This window comes from Cetorhinus maximus, chromosome 16 (assembly GCF_964194155.1).
Source record: "Cetorhinus maximus chromosome 16, sCetMax3.hap1.1, whole genome shotgun sequence".
Classification (NCBI taxonomy): Eukaryota; Metazoa; Chordata; class Chondrichthyes; order Lamniformes; family Cetorhinidae; genus Cetorhinus; species Cetorhinus maximus.
The window spans coordinates 89,381,495-89,396,558 of NC_135894.1; the positions used below are offsets into that span (position 1 = coordinate 89,381,495).

Consider the following 15,064-nt stretch of genomic DNA (forward strand, 5'->3'; position numbering starts at 1 on the left):
CTATTTTGCTTAAAAAGGGCTGGGCTGCAACTCCTCCATATGTTGTCTGACAGACAGGCTGCGTGTCTGATTGTCCTGCGTCACAGGTTTTCAGTGCTTTGTGGAATCGGGGCTAATTGACCAAACGTTGCAATTCTGAAGGCTAGCTGATAGTAGAATGTTTGCACATTGGCACAGAACCCAGTGATAGTGTTTCTTTGAGGACAATTCCCTCCACCCCTTGCCAATGCTCCCCAGTTTTCTTGCCTCCTTTCTAAAGAACTTACTTAGACTTTGTCCCACACTAGGTTGGAGGAACTATGGGCAGCAGGACTCTGCCGCTAGCCCTGCTCTGTCACAATTTCTTTTGCTCTAGCCCAGATGGTGTCCCACTCTTGAAGGTCCTCCTTATATGGGTTTGGCTAGGTCTTCTTTGGCCAGCCCCGTTGTCGGCTTCCATCTGGTGGTGCCCTTTGTACTGCCACTCTGTGGGGTGTATGTCTGGGAGGTGAAATACGTGTCCTGCCAGTCTCAGTTATCTCTCTTGAGGTCCTGCAGGTGCTTCTGTGCAGCTCTCTGCAGCACTTCTTTGGTGGTGATGTCTCTCCATGTGATGCCCAGAATATTACACACAAACAGGTCAACCATGATCTTATTGAACGGTGGAGCAGGCTCGAGGGACTGAATGGCCTGCTCCTCCTATTTCATATGTTATGTAGGCAAAACTGGTGAAAGATGTCTCTCCTTTGCTGCTCTCTTCCATGTCTTGTTGGTATAGATTGCATTTGGTACTACTATGGACATGTGGAGTCACAGCCTCATGGCCATTTGGTGTTGGATGCCCAGACCAAACAGCTGCATTTAATTCGTAACTTCAGGATGTCCCAAAGTGTTTTACAGCCAATGAAATACTTTAGTAGTGTAGTCATTGTTTTAATGTGGAAAACACAGCATCAATTTGCACACAAGCTCCCACAAACAGCAACGTAAGGATAAGCAGACAATTGGTTGTAGTGTTATTGATTTGAGGGATACATTTTGTCCAGGACACCAGGGGGTGGGGGATCTCCCTGACTATTCTTCAAATTGTGCTCATTTGTGTCCGCCAGAGAGGGCAGACAGACCCTTGGTTTAATGTCTCTTCTGAAAGATGGTACTTCTTGACACTGCGGCATTCCAACAGTACTGCACTGGGAAGGTCAGCCTAGATTCTGTGCTCCAGTTTCTGGAGTGGAACTTAAAACGTAAATACCTCCCTGACTCCAAAGCCAGAGTGCTACCAACTGAGCCACATCTGAAAAATGTTGAACTCGTCTAGATTCACTTTCACCGACGCCTGTCTCCCTGCAATATCTGACTGAGGGTCACCTGAATCTATTGAATGTGAGGGTTCCTGGTGACCACAGGATGAGGGAGGTCAAAGCCAATCTGTGGCACATTCATCCCACAGCTTCATTTCCCAGAGAGAGAGAGATGAGGGCTCACTTGCAGCATTTAAAAGGAATTAGATAACTGAAGAAAAAAGAAAGCAAAGGGACAATGGGCTGAGTGGCCTTCTGGGCTGTATCATTCTTTGTCCACTGGCGTGGGTATGATCAAATGAAATTCTGAGCGGAAGTTTCAACAGTCAGTGCAACAATTACTGAAAGCAAACAAAAAGGACAAGAGAAAATGAGAATTTAAAACCACTTACTAAGGGGAATGAAATGTGCTCTGGATCCATGCTTTAAACGCCACATCCTCACCCATAGCATCTCTCTTCTGCTCCCCTCCTTCCCCTTCAGTGAATGTGACTCCTACCTACATTTCTGCAATGGTTGCCTTGCCAGCTCTTGGGAGGGGTGTGGTAGAAAGGGGACAGGTCGTGGAAGGGGCGGGAGGATGGGGGCAAGTGGCCCAGTGAGTGTGTTGGGGTGGGAGATGGGCTACAGCTGGAAAGGGATGAGGAATGATGGCGGGGTCATTCCTCCTGACCCAATAGCTGCTGAACCTGGCAGTTCTCATCTCCCTGTAGTTGCTTGCACCCAAAATCTAAGGCGTGCAAGCCTCATTTAAATATTACAACTATTGATCCGCTTCTCAAGTGTGGGTTAGTTTCTGACCCGGAGTCATCCTGGTTAAACCGATAGGAGGAGTGTCTGTAGAGGGAGATTGGTGCCAACTTTGCCATTTTTAAGAATTTGCTCCCCTTCTTGCTCATACTGGGGCAGAAGAGGTTTAAATACTTCCCCTGCCCTCACCAGTTTTTTTTCCTCCAATTTTCTGGTCTCCTCTCCAGAAGGCACTAAGTCTTGCATCTTACCAGTGTTGAGCCCATTCCTTGTGTTCTCTTTTCCCTCCTTTTTTTCCAATGAATGCATTGCTTTGTAATGTTTGCTCTGTCTCCTTCACTTACAGATGAATATACTGGTTGATACAGGGAGCAGTAACTTTGCAGTAGCTGGTGCACCGTATGGTAATATGAAGACCTACTTTGAACCAGAATTGTGAGTATTCAGACATTAGCAGGAAAACGCTACATGCATATGTGAAGAGGAGGAAAGGAAGTTCAGACTAACAGAAAAATTGTTGTAAAAAAAAAAGTTAACATTTCAAGTTGAATAGGACTTCTGAAGAGTCGTACATTTAATTCTGTTCCTCCCTTCACAGATGCTGTCAAACCTGCTGAGTTTCTCCTTCACTTTCAGTTTTTATTTCACATTTCCAGCATCTGCAGTATTTTGCTTTTATTACAGGATAAATTGTTGCCAATTTGTGAAGTCTGAAATCTTGATCGAGAAGCATATCTCACTGATGAATGGCCTCATTGTGGAAATGTTTCTATTTTTACACAAGTCACATTGAGGGGCCATGGACCAATTGTCAGATGTTTCGAGGCTGGAAAAACTAGTGGTGGGGGGGTGGGTGAACAAACTTGTAATTATATAGATCTTTCATAGTCTCAGGATATCCCAAAGCACTTCATGACCACATTCAAAGTGAAGTTATTGCTGTGTAGGAAAAGACAAAAGCCAGTGTGTGCACACCAAGTTCCCATAGACAGTAACAAGATAACTAGCCAGTTAATCTGATGGCGCTCCAAGGGAAAAATATTGGCCAGGGCACTCGCAGAACACCCCTGCTCTTGAAAATATGCTGTGAAATCGTTTGTGTCCATCTGGTTTAATGCCTCATTGTGAAGAGGACACTTTCAACAATGAGGAACTCCTTCAGTGCTACGCTGAAGTGTCAGCCTGGAATATGTGTTCAACTCCCTGGAGTGGGGCTTGAACACACATCTTTGAGTCAGAGACGGGACTGCTACCATTGAGCCAAGGCTGACGTTTCAAATGTGCCAAGGCTCCTTTGACAGCACCTTCCAAACCTGGGACCTCGACCACCCAAAAGAACAAAGGCAGCAGACTGGTCGAAAGACCACCACCTGCATGTTCCCCCTCCAAGCCACTCACCATCCTGACTTGGAAATATATCGCCGTTCCTTCACTGTCGCTGGGTCAAAATCCTGGAACTCCCTTCCTAACAGCACTGTGGGTGTGCCTACACCACATGAGCTGTTCAAGAGGCAGCTCACCATCACCTTCTCAAGGGCAATTTGGGATGAGTAATGAACGCTGGCCAGTGCCACTTGCATCCCGGGAACAATTTTTTAAAAACTGACAGGCGTGTACGCAGCAACATAAGAAATAGGAGCTTGAGTATACCATATGGCCCCTCGACCCTCCTCTGGATTCCGTAGGATCATGACTGGTCTTCTGCCCTGACTCCTACACTACCCCATATCCTGTCATTCCCTTAAATGTCCAAAAATTTACCGATCTCCAGGCCATCCTTTCATGCAAAGTATGAGCATTAATGACCCCGGAGTAAGTTCATTCTGCAAAAATACCAAGTTCCGATCCATGTTAGACTGACAAAAATAATATTTTGGTGTGCCTAATTTTCACTTGGCACTGTCAGATTGCACACATTTTCTATTATAAATGTGGATGTAGAAATTTATATTGGAACAAGTTGCTAGGAATTACACCACAGGCTTGGATTATTTGCTGGCGTGGTGTTTGTATAAATTCATTATTTGGACCTCCGTGGACAGTAGGGAGGTTTTTGTTAAGAAGTTGCATTATTTGAAATGCTGCTGCACATTTGTCTGTCCTTTTGAATTTAAATGAGTTATATAGCGGCTTTGATGGCTGCCAATTTGGTGGGTGTTATCCTGTTGGAAGGGAGTTGCAATGGTTTGCTTCCACATTTCTGAATGTTTAGGTAGTTTTTCCTGCCAGCTTTGTGTATGCGCTTTAGCTAATCCATCACTGATCCAAAAGAGCCATTTTTCTTTTCCTTTCAAGTAATTTTGAAAATGGCTATGGCTAAATTGTAAACAAGATTTAAGATTGAGCTCCACAGATGAGCGTGTACTGAAAAGCATCAGGTGTCTACGTACTGAAACTAATTATGTCAAAATGACTTTTCTATAACGGGCCTATCTATTTGAGATGTTTAATAAATGTGAATTGATAGTAGCGTTAAGTGATCAATTTGTCAAGAATATCGAACCAGTGTGCTGGGAAGGTGTGAGAACTCCCAAGATGATTGTTTCCCGGACCATTAGTTTGTGGTTCTCTACACTTTGGGCCTTCAAAAGATCTGCCTTTTACTCGAAGGAAAAGATCCGATTAAAACTCTCCAACTATCCCATGTCTTCATTCCCGCTTCGTTCTGCCTCTGCCTGAGAGGGCTAATTGGGACTCTGAGGATTTGCTCCCACTTAATTTTCCTGAGTCTGTCTCCCAAACCTCGCTGAGGAGAGCAAATGGCTTATCAATTCCATAATTTTGAATGTACTGGTATTCTGCTGCTTCTACGTTGCATTTCAACCATAAGTAAATTGGACCAAGTGGATTAGTTTGTATGGATTTATGTTGCATTATATAGTGTTTTACTACATTCTAAGGTGCAGTATCAAATTTGTTTTGTTTACTTGTTGTTATTTTCCACTGTGGGAAATGGATAGGAGAATGTGGTCCAGATTGTGAATAGGCTGCAGTAAGCAGTGTGCCAAGTTTTAAGTGTTATTTGTTCAACTTGTGCATGCTAACCCAATTGTGCCATGTATAAGGGTGGGAATTTCAGCTCGCAACCTCTGTACGCTTAAAGAAATGGCCATGCAGCTGTGGATGTGCGAACGTTATGTTGGAGGAAAAGACTATATTAGTCTAGTTTCTAAATGCCAACGTATTATTCCCCAAGCCTCTCCCTTGTGAGATTGTGAAGGTCCTTTCTGGACCTTTTTAGATGTTCCAAAGTATTTCACAGCTAATTAGGTACTTGTTGAAGTTCTCTTACTACTGCAATGTAGGGAAACTGGCAGGCAATTTGCATGCAGAGAGCTTCCACAAACGGCAATGAGAAAAATGACAAATCTTTTTTTGTATTCTTCTTCTAAATAAGGCCAGGGTAAACTTTCTTGCTGTTTTTTTTTAAAGTTCCATGAGATCTTTACATTCACTTGAGAGAAAAGATGGGGTTTAGCATCTCTATTTGGAAATAACACCTCTGACAGTGCAGCACCCCCTCAGTACTGTACTGGAACACTGGGGCAGGCCTTGCAACCTGTCCAGCCTGTTTTGCCATTTGATTAGATCATCTCTACCTTATTTCTACCTATTGTGTAGAAAAAAAAAAATGCTTCCTAATTTTTGCACCTCCACCCCAACTTGGACTTAAGATTATGTCCCCACATAAAATAATAAGCACTTAGACTGGGTTTCAGCTAGTTTTGAATTGAAAACTTTAGTACAAATGGATGCTTCGTGTAGAATTTCCCTTTTTTTAAAGAGATGTTCCTGCTGTACAAGGGGCCCCCCCCTCACACTTCTCTTCACCTAACCTTATCAGCTGATCCTTCTATTTTGTGTGTTTATCTCACTTCCTCCTAATGCTGTTGGAGTTTAGCAGCAGCACCACCGATTCCAGAGTGAAGCATGATAGTTGAGCAAGAGTCATCGGGAAGTAGAAGGTTGTTTTTTTTTAAATTTCAAAGTTCAACAAAATTTGTGTACAAGATTCTCTGGCTAGCAGCCACTCCCAACCCATTATTGTATCAGGAAGTGCAGTGTAGAAAATCCAGTATGATTTGAGAGTGAAAGAGACCTGAGGAGGAATGACTGAATCATGGCTTTAGGAAGGAGCAGGGTGATGTAGCCTATTCCTAGCATTAAGGATGTGTCAGCATCTGTTTTTAGATGTGGGCCAATTGTCAGTTAACCCCTTGATTCAAAAGTCATTTTCGAACTTTTGCAATGTAAACCTACCTAGCCCTCCCTCTAAAGTGGTTGGGACAAGAACGTTCATTGCAAGAGCTGTTGCGTGTGGACATTCTTGGCTACTTTATCTGGCGACTAATGTCCTGGTCTGGTGCATGATATCAAATCTTTCCAACCAGCACATTCACTTGACGCAATATTGGAGTAGCTAATGATTGACCAAAATTTCTAAACTTTTACTCCCACTTCCAAACTGGTGATAGAAAGAAGCAATGGGTGAACAGATCAAGTTTTGGGAGTTCAAAATAAGATAGCGATGGTGGAAGAGGCAGGAGGGGGAATATAAAATTTAAACTTGCGAGCAGGAATGACCAGAAAATTGAGAGCATAGAAGCGATGTGAAGATTTTGTGGACATGGGAGTGAGGATAGAATAATGTTGCTGCTGTGTTCATGGCGCTGGTGGCGGAGCCTGCGGTGAGGAGAGTAGCAGAGTGGAGACCTACACGAGGAGGTGAAGGAGGAAGAATGGTGTGTGCTGCAGTGAATGAGAGCACTGTTCAGCAAGGGAGGGAGAGTAGTGAGTGCCCAGGGAACATGCAGTGCAAGGTTAATAAGTACATGAGGGAAAAGGAATAGAAGCTTATGCTGATGAGGTTTGCTGAGGAGACTGGCAGCAGAAACACCAGCACACACCAGTTGGACCGAATCTGCATAATAAACAGAATTGAAGGCCCCAAGTTTAATTCTGATTTGTGTGCAAACATGGGGGCCATGTCGGGAATGGGCAGGAAGTGCCCACCTTGGCACTCGTGAGGCCAATTTAACTCCTGGACCTTGGTTAGAAGCAGTTTAGAGAAGGTTCACGTGACTTATTCCTGGGACGATGGGGCTATTTGATGGGGAAAGGTTGAGCTGGTTGGGCCTATACTTATTGGAGTTTAGAAGAATGAGAGGTGATCTTATTGGAACATGTAAGATCCTGAAGGGATTTGACAGAGTGGATACCAGGAGGATGTGCCCACTTGTAAGGGAGACTAGAACCAGGGGACACAGTTTAAGAATAAGAATAAGGTTTCCCTTTTTAAGATGGAGATTAGGAGAATATTTTTCTCCAAGGGTCTTTAGTATGTGGAACTCTTCCCCAGAAAGCAGTGGAGGCTGGGTCATTTAATTTATTCAAGGCAGAGTAAGATTATTAATAGACAAGGGAGTCGAGGGTTATGGGGGTGCAGAGAAGTAAGTGGAGTTGAGACCATAAGCAGATCAGCCATGATCTTATTAAATGGCAGAGCAAGCTTGAAAGGCTGAGTGGCTTACTCCTCCCCCTAAGTCCTATGTTCCCATGACGCTGTCGCCATTATCCAGGATGAATCCTTGCTCAGTCTCAAATGAAAATGTCCAGAGGACTAGGAAATGGGAACAGGATTTGCTCTGCTGTTAGGGGACCTGAGGGAACAGTGCATAGAGGCTGCAGCGCATCCTATCTACAAAGATACATTGCAGCATCTTCCAAACCTGTGACCTCTAGTGCCTAGAGGGCCAACGACAGTCAGTGCATGGGGACACCAGCACCTCCTTGTCATGTGATATCCCGAGTTGTACATCTCTCCCCATTCCTTAATTGTTACCAAGTCAAAACCCTATGTAACAGCTCTGAGAATGCCTTCACCACTGGGATTGCAGCATCTTAAGGAGAAGGCCCAGTGTTCTGAGGATAACAACGAGGGGTGTGCAAGAACACTGATTGATTTTTGATTTTGTTTTGGTTGGTGCAGACTCACCAAGAATGTGGAGGGAAGTGCCAATCTGCCATTTTAATCATCAGCCTGCCCCAGCAAGGGTTAAAATCAGTCTTTAAATGTTAGAATGCTGTTTGCATATTTTAGTCCTACAGTGTAACAGAATTAAAGCCAAAAAAAAATTGAACCATCGGCCAGCAGAGGAGGGCGTTTCCCTGAAGCAGTCAGCGGTCTAAAGATTGATGTGAGTTCATTACCCAAATACTAAGACATATAAAGTTAAGCGTATGGTGCTAACTGCTAATACAGATAACGGCTTCTGCATTCCATACCTGTTTTCTATTCAGGGAAAGTTAAAGTAACCCGGTAGGAAGTATGACTGCTTCAGCTTTCAACAGGTTTCACTGAAACTATAACCTGGCACTTGCAGCAGGATCTCCACCATAATGAAGCACTCCTCTTGGACCATCTCCATTTCTGAACGGAGGAAATCTGCAAACACTCAGTAACACACACGATAGGTCAATATTTGGGTTTAGCAGCACTCCAGGGCCAGTGAAGATGACAATGGCTAAAACGGTGGGCGGGGTCCCAGATTTGGAAGTCCCGCCCCCATTCTTGGGCATTCGATTTCTGCATCGGTGAGAGAGAGAGAGAGAGAGAGTGGGGCGTGAAGCACTCACGCGGCAGTTACAAATCAGCCGGGCCGTTTAAACACATTGCAGAGAACCGGAAGTCATGATTTCTTACCCCCCAAAAACGGCCTTGACTCGCAGTGTGTCCCACAACTTGGTGTTGGAGAGGTGAGCAGAGGTAAAGGTTTCGAAGCCTTATGTAGAGCTGTGTAAAAGAAGCACCTTAAAAACTGTACTTGCCCCCAAGATTGGGGCAGCTATCTGAGCTCGGAAGCGGGGCGTGGGGGTATCTGAAAAAGGGCTGGACACATCCCCATGGGGGCCTCTTCATCGTTGCTTGTGTTGCCAGTCAAGTGGGCGCCACTACAGGCTCCATCTCGCTGGGTGAGATGTGTACTGTCCAGGAAGGAAGGTTAAAGAAATGTCCCCACCTCCATCCCAGCGCACGCTGTGGGCCTACACCAGATGGAATTGCCACTTTTTGTTAAGTGTACCCAGCACAACCTCCTCAAAAACGCCAGTGGGTGGAAGTAGAGTGTTTGAGGGGCCTGTAATACCCACACCCCGTAGTAGACCACAATCAGCACTGAAAGTGTTAATGAGCGCCTGACCTTCCTCTGGAGATACATGGCCACAACCTTTGTGACGTGGTTATGAGATGGACTTCAGGCTGCAATCTTCATTGACACTGGTAAGAATATGCAATTTTATGTTCACCCATGTATTATATGTGCCACGCAACAAGTATAGGCCAATAAATCCATTCTTTGACTGTAAATACACCATATAAAGCAATGAAAATGTTCTGCTTTACAGAATCACAGAATTTTAACAGCACAGAAAGAGGCCATTCGGCCCATTGTGAATGCACCGACTCTCCAAGTGAGCATTATGGTCTAGTGCCATTGCCCTGCCTTTTCCCCGTACCCCTGCACATTGTTTCTGTTCAAATAACCATCTAATGCCCTCTTGAATGCCTCGATTGAACCTGCCTCCACCACACTTCCAGGCAGTGTATTCCAGACCCGAACCACTCGTGAGAAAAAGATTTTTCTCACATCACATTTACTTCTTTTGCAAATCACTTGAAATCTGTCCCCTTGACCCTTTCACAAGGGAACAGCTACTCCCTATCTATTCTGTCCAGCCCCCTCATGATTTTGAACATCTCTATCAAATCTCCTCTTAGCCACCTTCTCTCCAAGGAGAACAGTCCCAGCCTCTCCAATCTATCTTCGTAACTGAAGTTTCTCAACTCTGGAACCATTCTTGTAAACCTCTTCTGCACTCTCTCCAGTGTGCTCACATCCTTCCTATAATGTGGCACCCAGAACTGTACACAGCACTCCAGCTGAGGTCTGACGAGTGTTTTATATGAATTAGCATAACCTCCTTGTTTTTGTACCCCATGCCCCTATGAATAAAGCCCAGGATACTATATGCATGTTTACACCCAGGTCTTTCTGCTCCTGCGCCCCCTTCAAAATTTCACCCTTTATTTTTTATATTGTCTCTCCATGTTCTTCCGACCAAAATGCATCACTTCACACTTCTCCTACATTGAACTTCATCTGCCACCTATCGGCCCACTCCACCAACTTGTCTATGTCCTTTTGAAGTTTTACACTGTCCTCCTCACAGTTTACAACACTTCCAAGCTTGGTACCATCTGCAAACTTTAAAATTGCCCCCTGCTCACCAAGATCTAGATCATTTATATTTATCAGGAAAAGCAAGGGTCCCAATACCCTTGTGCTATCTGTCACTCCCAGTGTTTTGTGCATTGGATTCCCTTCTCATATTTTCTCTTGGTTCCCACACCCCTGCTGAGTTAGTTTAAAGCTCTCCCAACAGCACTAGCAAAGAACTCAGTCCCAGCTCTGTTCAGGTGCAACCTATCCGGCTTGTCTAGGTGCCATCTCCCCCAGAGCCTGTCCCAGTGTCCCAGGAATCTAAAGCCCTTCCTCCTGCACCATCTTTCCAGCCACATATTCATTTGCCTTATCTTCCTATTTCTGTACTCACTGGCAAGTTGCACAGGGAGTAAGCCGGAGATTATTACATTAGAGGGCTTGCTTGCTAATGTTTTGCCTAGCTCCCTAAATTCTGATTGCAGGACCACATCCCCCTTTCCTACCTAAGTCATTGGTACCGATGTGGACCACGACCTCTGGCTGTTCACCCTCCCCCAGAGGAATGTCCTGCAGCCGCTCTGTGATATCCTTGACCCCGGCACCAGGGAGACAACATACCATCTTGGAGTCATGTCTATGGCCACAGAAATGCCTGTCTGCTCCCCTAACCAATGAATCCACTAGTGTGAGATATCTTGTATATCTCACCAACATGAGATATAACACCACATGTGAACCCCTCAGTGATTGAGTTGCCATGTGCCTTGTATTTGTGAACAGTGCCCTCTCCCCCTCCCGTGTTGCCTCAAAGGAGGTGGAGACAGGCTGCCCACCTCTTTGTAAGGCATTGAGGAGTGTTGTGGCTGGCCTCTTGTTCAGGGGCCCATTGGGAACTTACCTGAGACTCCAGGACCTGTAATTCTGCAGGGATAGCTGTGGTCACTCGAGCACATGCTACAGATGGGGGCTGTGGGGGAAGGGTCGGGGAAGCCGTGGAAGAAGATTGTGCAAGAGCTACTCACAGCACCCTAGTCCACCTCTGCAACCTCTTCAACCTTGGGTTGGATGGTGTGGTCTGCTGGAGCACAGCAGTCATCCATTCCAGCAACTGTTCTGCCAGCTGTGCGAATGCCCTGTTGAGGCTACACAGCTCTCATGTATTCCATGGAAGACAGCCCTCATACTCTGAACAGATTGCTCCAGGTTACTGATTGAGCCTTGCACCTTTTGCAGGGAGTTATACTTCTCTTGCAGCCACTCCGAGTGATGTTGCATGTAACCCTGCACATGGTGAAGGTCACCACACCAATCAACTCTAAACACACACTTCGTCCCTCTGCAGATTTAGTATTTATGTTGGTGGATTCTGTGCTAGTCAGATGAAAAGGTGCTTCCTTGGCCATCTCTTCCTCCTCCTCCTCCTGATGCCCAAGGGATGAACTGGCTCTGAGGAGTGGTCTACAGTGATGGGACCTGTGAGACGTGAGGTAATTGGTGTAATCCTTGGTCACTGAACACCAGTTCTTAACAACAGTACGAGCAGAACCCTTGGCCCACAACCCTTCCTTCATGCTCAACCATGCGTCAAATTCTCAATGTGCTCGGTCCACCTTCCCCTTTGCTAAATGAGCAACACCCTCACCAGTGAAACCATGCTCTAAGGTGCCTGTGACACCGTGGTCCACTTTGATACCCGCTATGGGCAATTGGCCTCTGGCTTCAAGGCACATGCGCAACCTGCACAGCCCTCTCCTCCACTGGACAAAGCACCCTTCGACTCAATGTGCCTACCCCTGCTCCAGGCCATCTCATTTTGCATTCTGACTTCCCTTCTGCAATAAAGACTGACCATAAGGGCATTGAATCTGGCATCCAGGGACAATCCTCATCAGCTGGGCCGCGTCTCTCAGCGGGCATTCAGATGCCACCCCATTAATGCTTGGACATACAAGAGCGTCATGTCCATTTGTTCATCCTTGTGGAAGGGGAAGTACATGCAAATTATGTCTCATCTGATGTGTTACTCAGCTGACACACATGCCAGAGAGAACTGCATGCTTATGTCAGACAACTCATCCTGCCTGAGCACAGCAGGTCATGGAACCGTTTGCAGCAATGTATCCAAGATCTATCATGTTCCCCTGCTGTGCACACCATGGCTGCTTTGGCTACAGCCAGAGGGTTCCTTCTCCCTGCTGGATATGAGGTATCCCTCCAGCCTTTAACCTCCTGCAGCAGGATCTCCATCCAGGTCCTGGTTGCAGAGCCAGGCTGCCGTGCCTCCATGTGAGTCTCTCACGTTGTTCCTCTGAGAGACTCAGCCATGACAATGAAGAAAGCATGTGCCAAAGTAAAGGATTCTCACTCTCTGCAGCAGCAAATATGTGTGCAGTCACATGCTGGAATCTTGTTTTGCGCAGGCCAATGTTGTTTGTGGAGGTTGGTGGTGACGCTGGTGGTGGTGGTAGGTTGGGTGGATTGTGCTTGGGTGTGAGCACCCCAAAATATCATGTTGCGTTCTGGAGCTTGGAGGACCCTGTTGGACTGCTCCCTTGGAGTCTCACATGCCTGCGATGACTGATAGTGTGCAGCTGTGAAGGTTATGGTGGGGTGCCTACACTTGGAAAGGTGACATGTGAAAAGGGTATTTGGCAGGCCGTTAAAGATCTGCATGTGGGGTCCTGAGACCAAACCCTGAGGTATAATGCTTATTTCACTTGCTGTACTGTGTCATGACCTGCTGAAGCTGCCAAGATGTAGCCATCTACATGACTGGTAGGTAGGTTTGCCAACCCTCCAGGATTGGAATCTCCAGGAATTGAAGATAATCTCCAGGACCTGGAGGAACATCATGGACATTTTTTTAAAGTTTTTTTGTCATTTTTCTCTTTTTACCAAATATCAAAATATTGAAAATGGTGGGGGCTGGAGGAAAGACTGTTTGGCTGACAACCAGGCATCATCCAATTGGATAATGAGCCGTCTTGCTTTCCATTTGGCGATGGACGGCTGTGTATCTCCAGGATGGAGGGTGGGAGTAACTCGCGATGAAACCTCCAAGATTCCGCTTTAATCACAGTTGGCGAGCCTGACGGTGGGTGTGGTGGAGCTTTGCCAATGGTGAATCACTACCGCGTGGACACTCTTTATACGTTCAATAGGCAGACTTCACGATCTAAACTTTCCTATGGAAGGCTAATGATGGGCCATTCTTTTGTAGCATTAATACCCAATTGGTCACCATTTACAACTCTTTCTCACATGACGACAATGTCAGAAGCCTCCTCCCACACAGCCTTGGGAATCCTTTCCTTTCTTTCCCAGTAACTAGCGTCCAGGGTGACCCTTTTTTATATAGGGCCCGAGTCGAGAGAAGCCTGCCGCTGCCTTTGGACTGTTTCCAGGGTCAGTGGGCCCGGCTGCAGCCCACACCCAGCCCCCACCCCCCAGAACGAAAACGGTGCTTCCGTGGCCACTTTTTCCTTAGGCGGGCACATGGAGCCAGGATTTTTCCTGATTCCCACCGCCCATCTCGAAGGCCCAATGTGCTTGTTAATGGGCTATGCAATGGATACCCTGTGTAAGAAACTGTCCCATTCAATTGGTACGTAATGGGGGCATCCAGATAATTTGAGTTTAGAAATTATTTTCATTATTTAAGTTGTTTACAAGGTACATTTACTTGTACCTTTCTCAAATATTGTAAGTGTGGGGCTTGATGAGTATAGCTTTTAATAGGAAGTTATTCTGTGAGGAACTATTACTAAGGGTCATTGTACCTTTTTAAATTGTCACCATCTCTGTACACAGGTTCTGGATTATGAATGCTTTGAGCTTGTCCCCAAATTGCTTCCACACTTTCTCGTTGAAGCGTTTCCTCCATCTTCTCCAAGTTAATTTCGTGATGTACTTTTTGCTTCGCAAGCAGAAGCCTTGAACATTGCTGTTGAGTTAATTTGCCTGTAAAATAACTTGCAAATTAACCAATCTCCACTGAAGAGAAGGTACCCTCCTACAAATCCTGCTCCGAGTTATTCAGTTGACTTGCTTCTTCACTTCTGAGTGAGGATGTGACTTGCATCTGTTTAATGCCTCTTCCAGTAATGGGTAAGGACTTGACAATTGGGATTGTGGGAAAATGAATGGATTCACCAAGTCTGTTCACACATCACTCTGACTTAGATTGGTTCTCTGTTCGCCAATAATTTTTAGTAGTCTCATCCTCGTGTTCAATTCACCACCTGCATCCTTGTTCCTTCCTGTCATTAACCTTGTGCATTCCTCCAACCCTAACCTCCTGTATGTGCTTTTTATTGGCATGGTGAATGCCTTCAGTAGCCTAGGCCCCACTCTCCCAACCTCTCTGAATCTGAGCCTTGCTTTCCTCGAAATGCTCTTTCAAAGCTTACGGCTTTGACTCTTTTTGTTTTGTCACCTGACCCAAGTTTTTAGTCATTCTGTCGTCTTATTAGACCAGTGTCTGGTAACATCCCTGTGACTCACATTGGGTGAGGTTACAGGCATTTATGTAAATGTAAGTTGCTTATTCTGGTTACTGGTCTGTACTGACAAGGTTCTGGTTTGGCCACAAGTGAACACCATTCCTGTTGTGAGCTTTCTTAGGTCTGAACAATCCCAAAGCATTTTACAACCCGTTGATTTTTTTTTTTGAAATGCAGCCACTACTTTTACGTAGGCAAGTAAAACACAAAAGTGATGATTGAATATTGGACCATAATCTGGATTCAAAATGCCCTGAGGTGAATAAACAAGGCAACTCTGACACTAGTTGTTGTCAAGCGTCTGAACGAT

At 45.6% G+C, this 15,064-nt stretch overlaps 1 protein-coding gene across 1 annotated transcript in view; it reads left to right on the top strand.

Moving 5' to 3' along the window:
• The window catches only part of bace2 (beta-secretase 2), a 70,754-nt gene that overhangs the window by 4,179 nt on the left and 51,511 nt on the right, over window positions 1–15,064 (top strand). Inside the window, exon 2 of the mRNA XM_078560307.1 lies at window positions 2,377–2,465. Coding sequence (XP_078416433.1) covers window positions 2,377–2,465 — 89 coding nt within the window. The remainder of the gene's footprint in view (window positions 1–2,376; window positions 2,466–15,064) is intronic.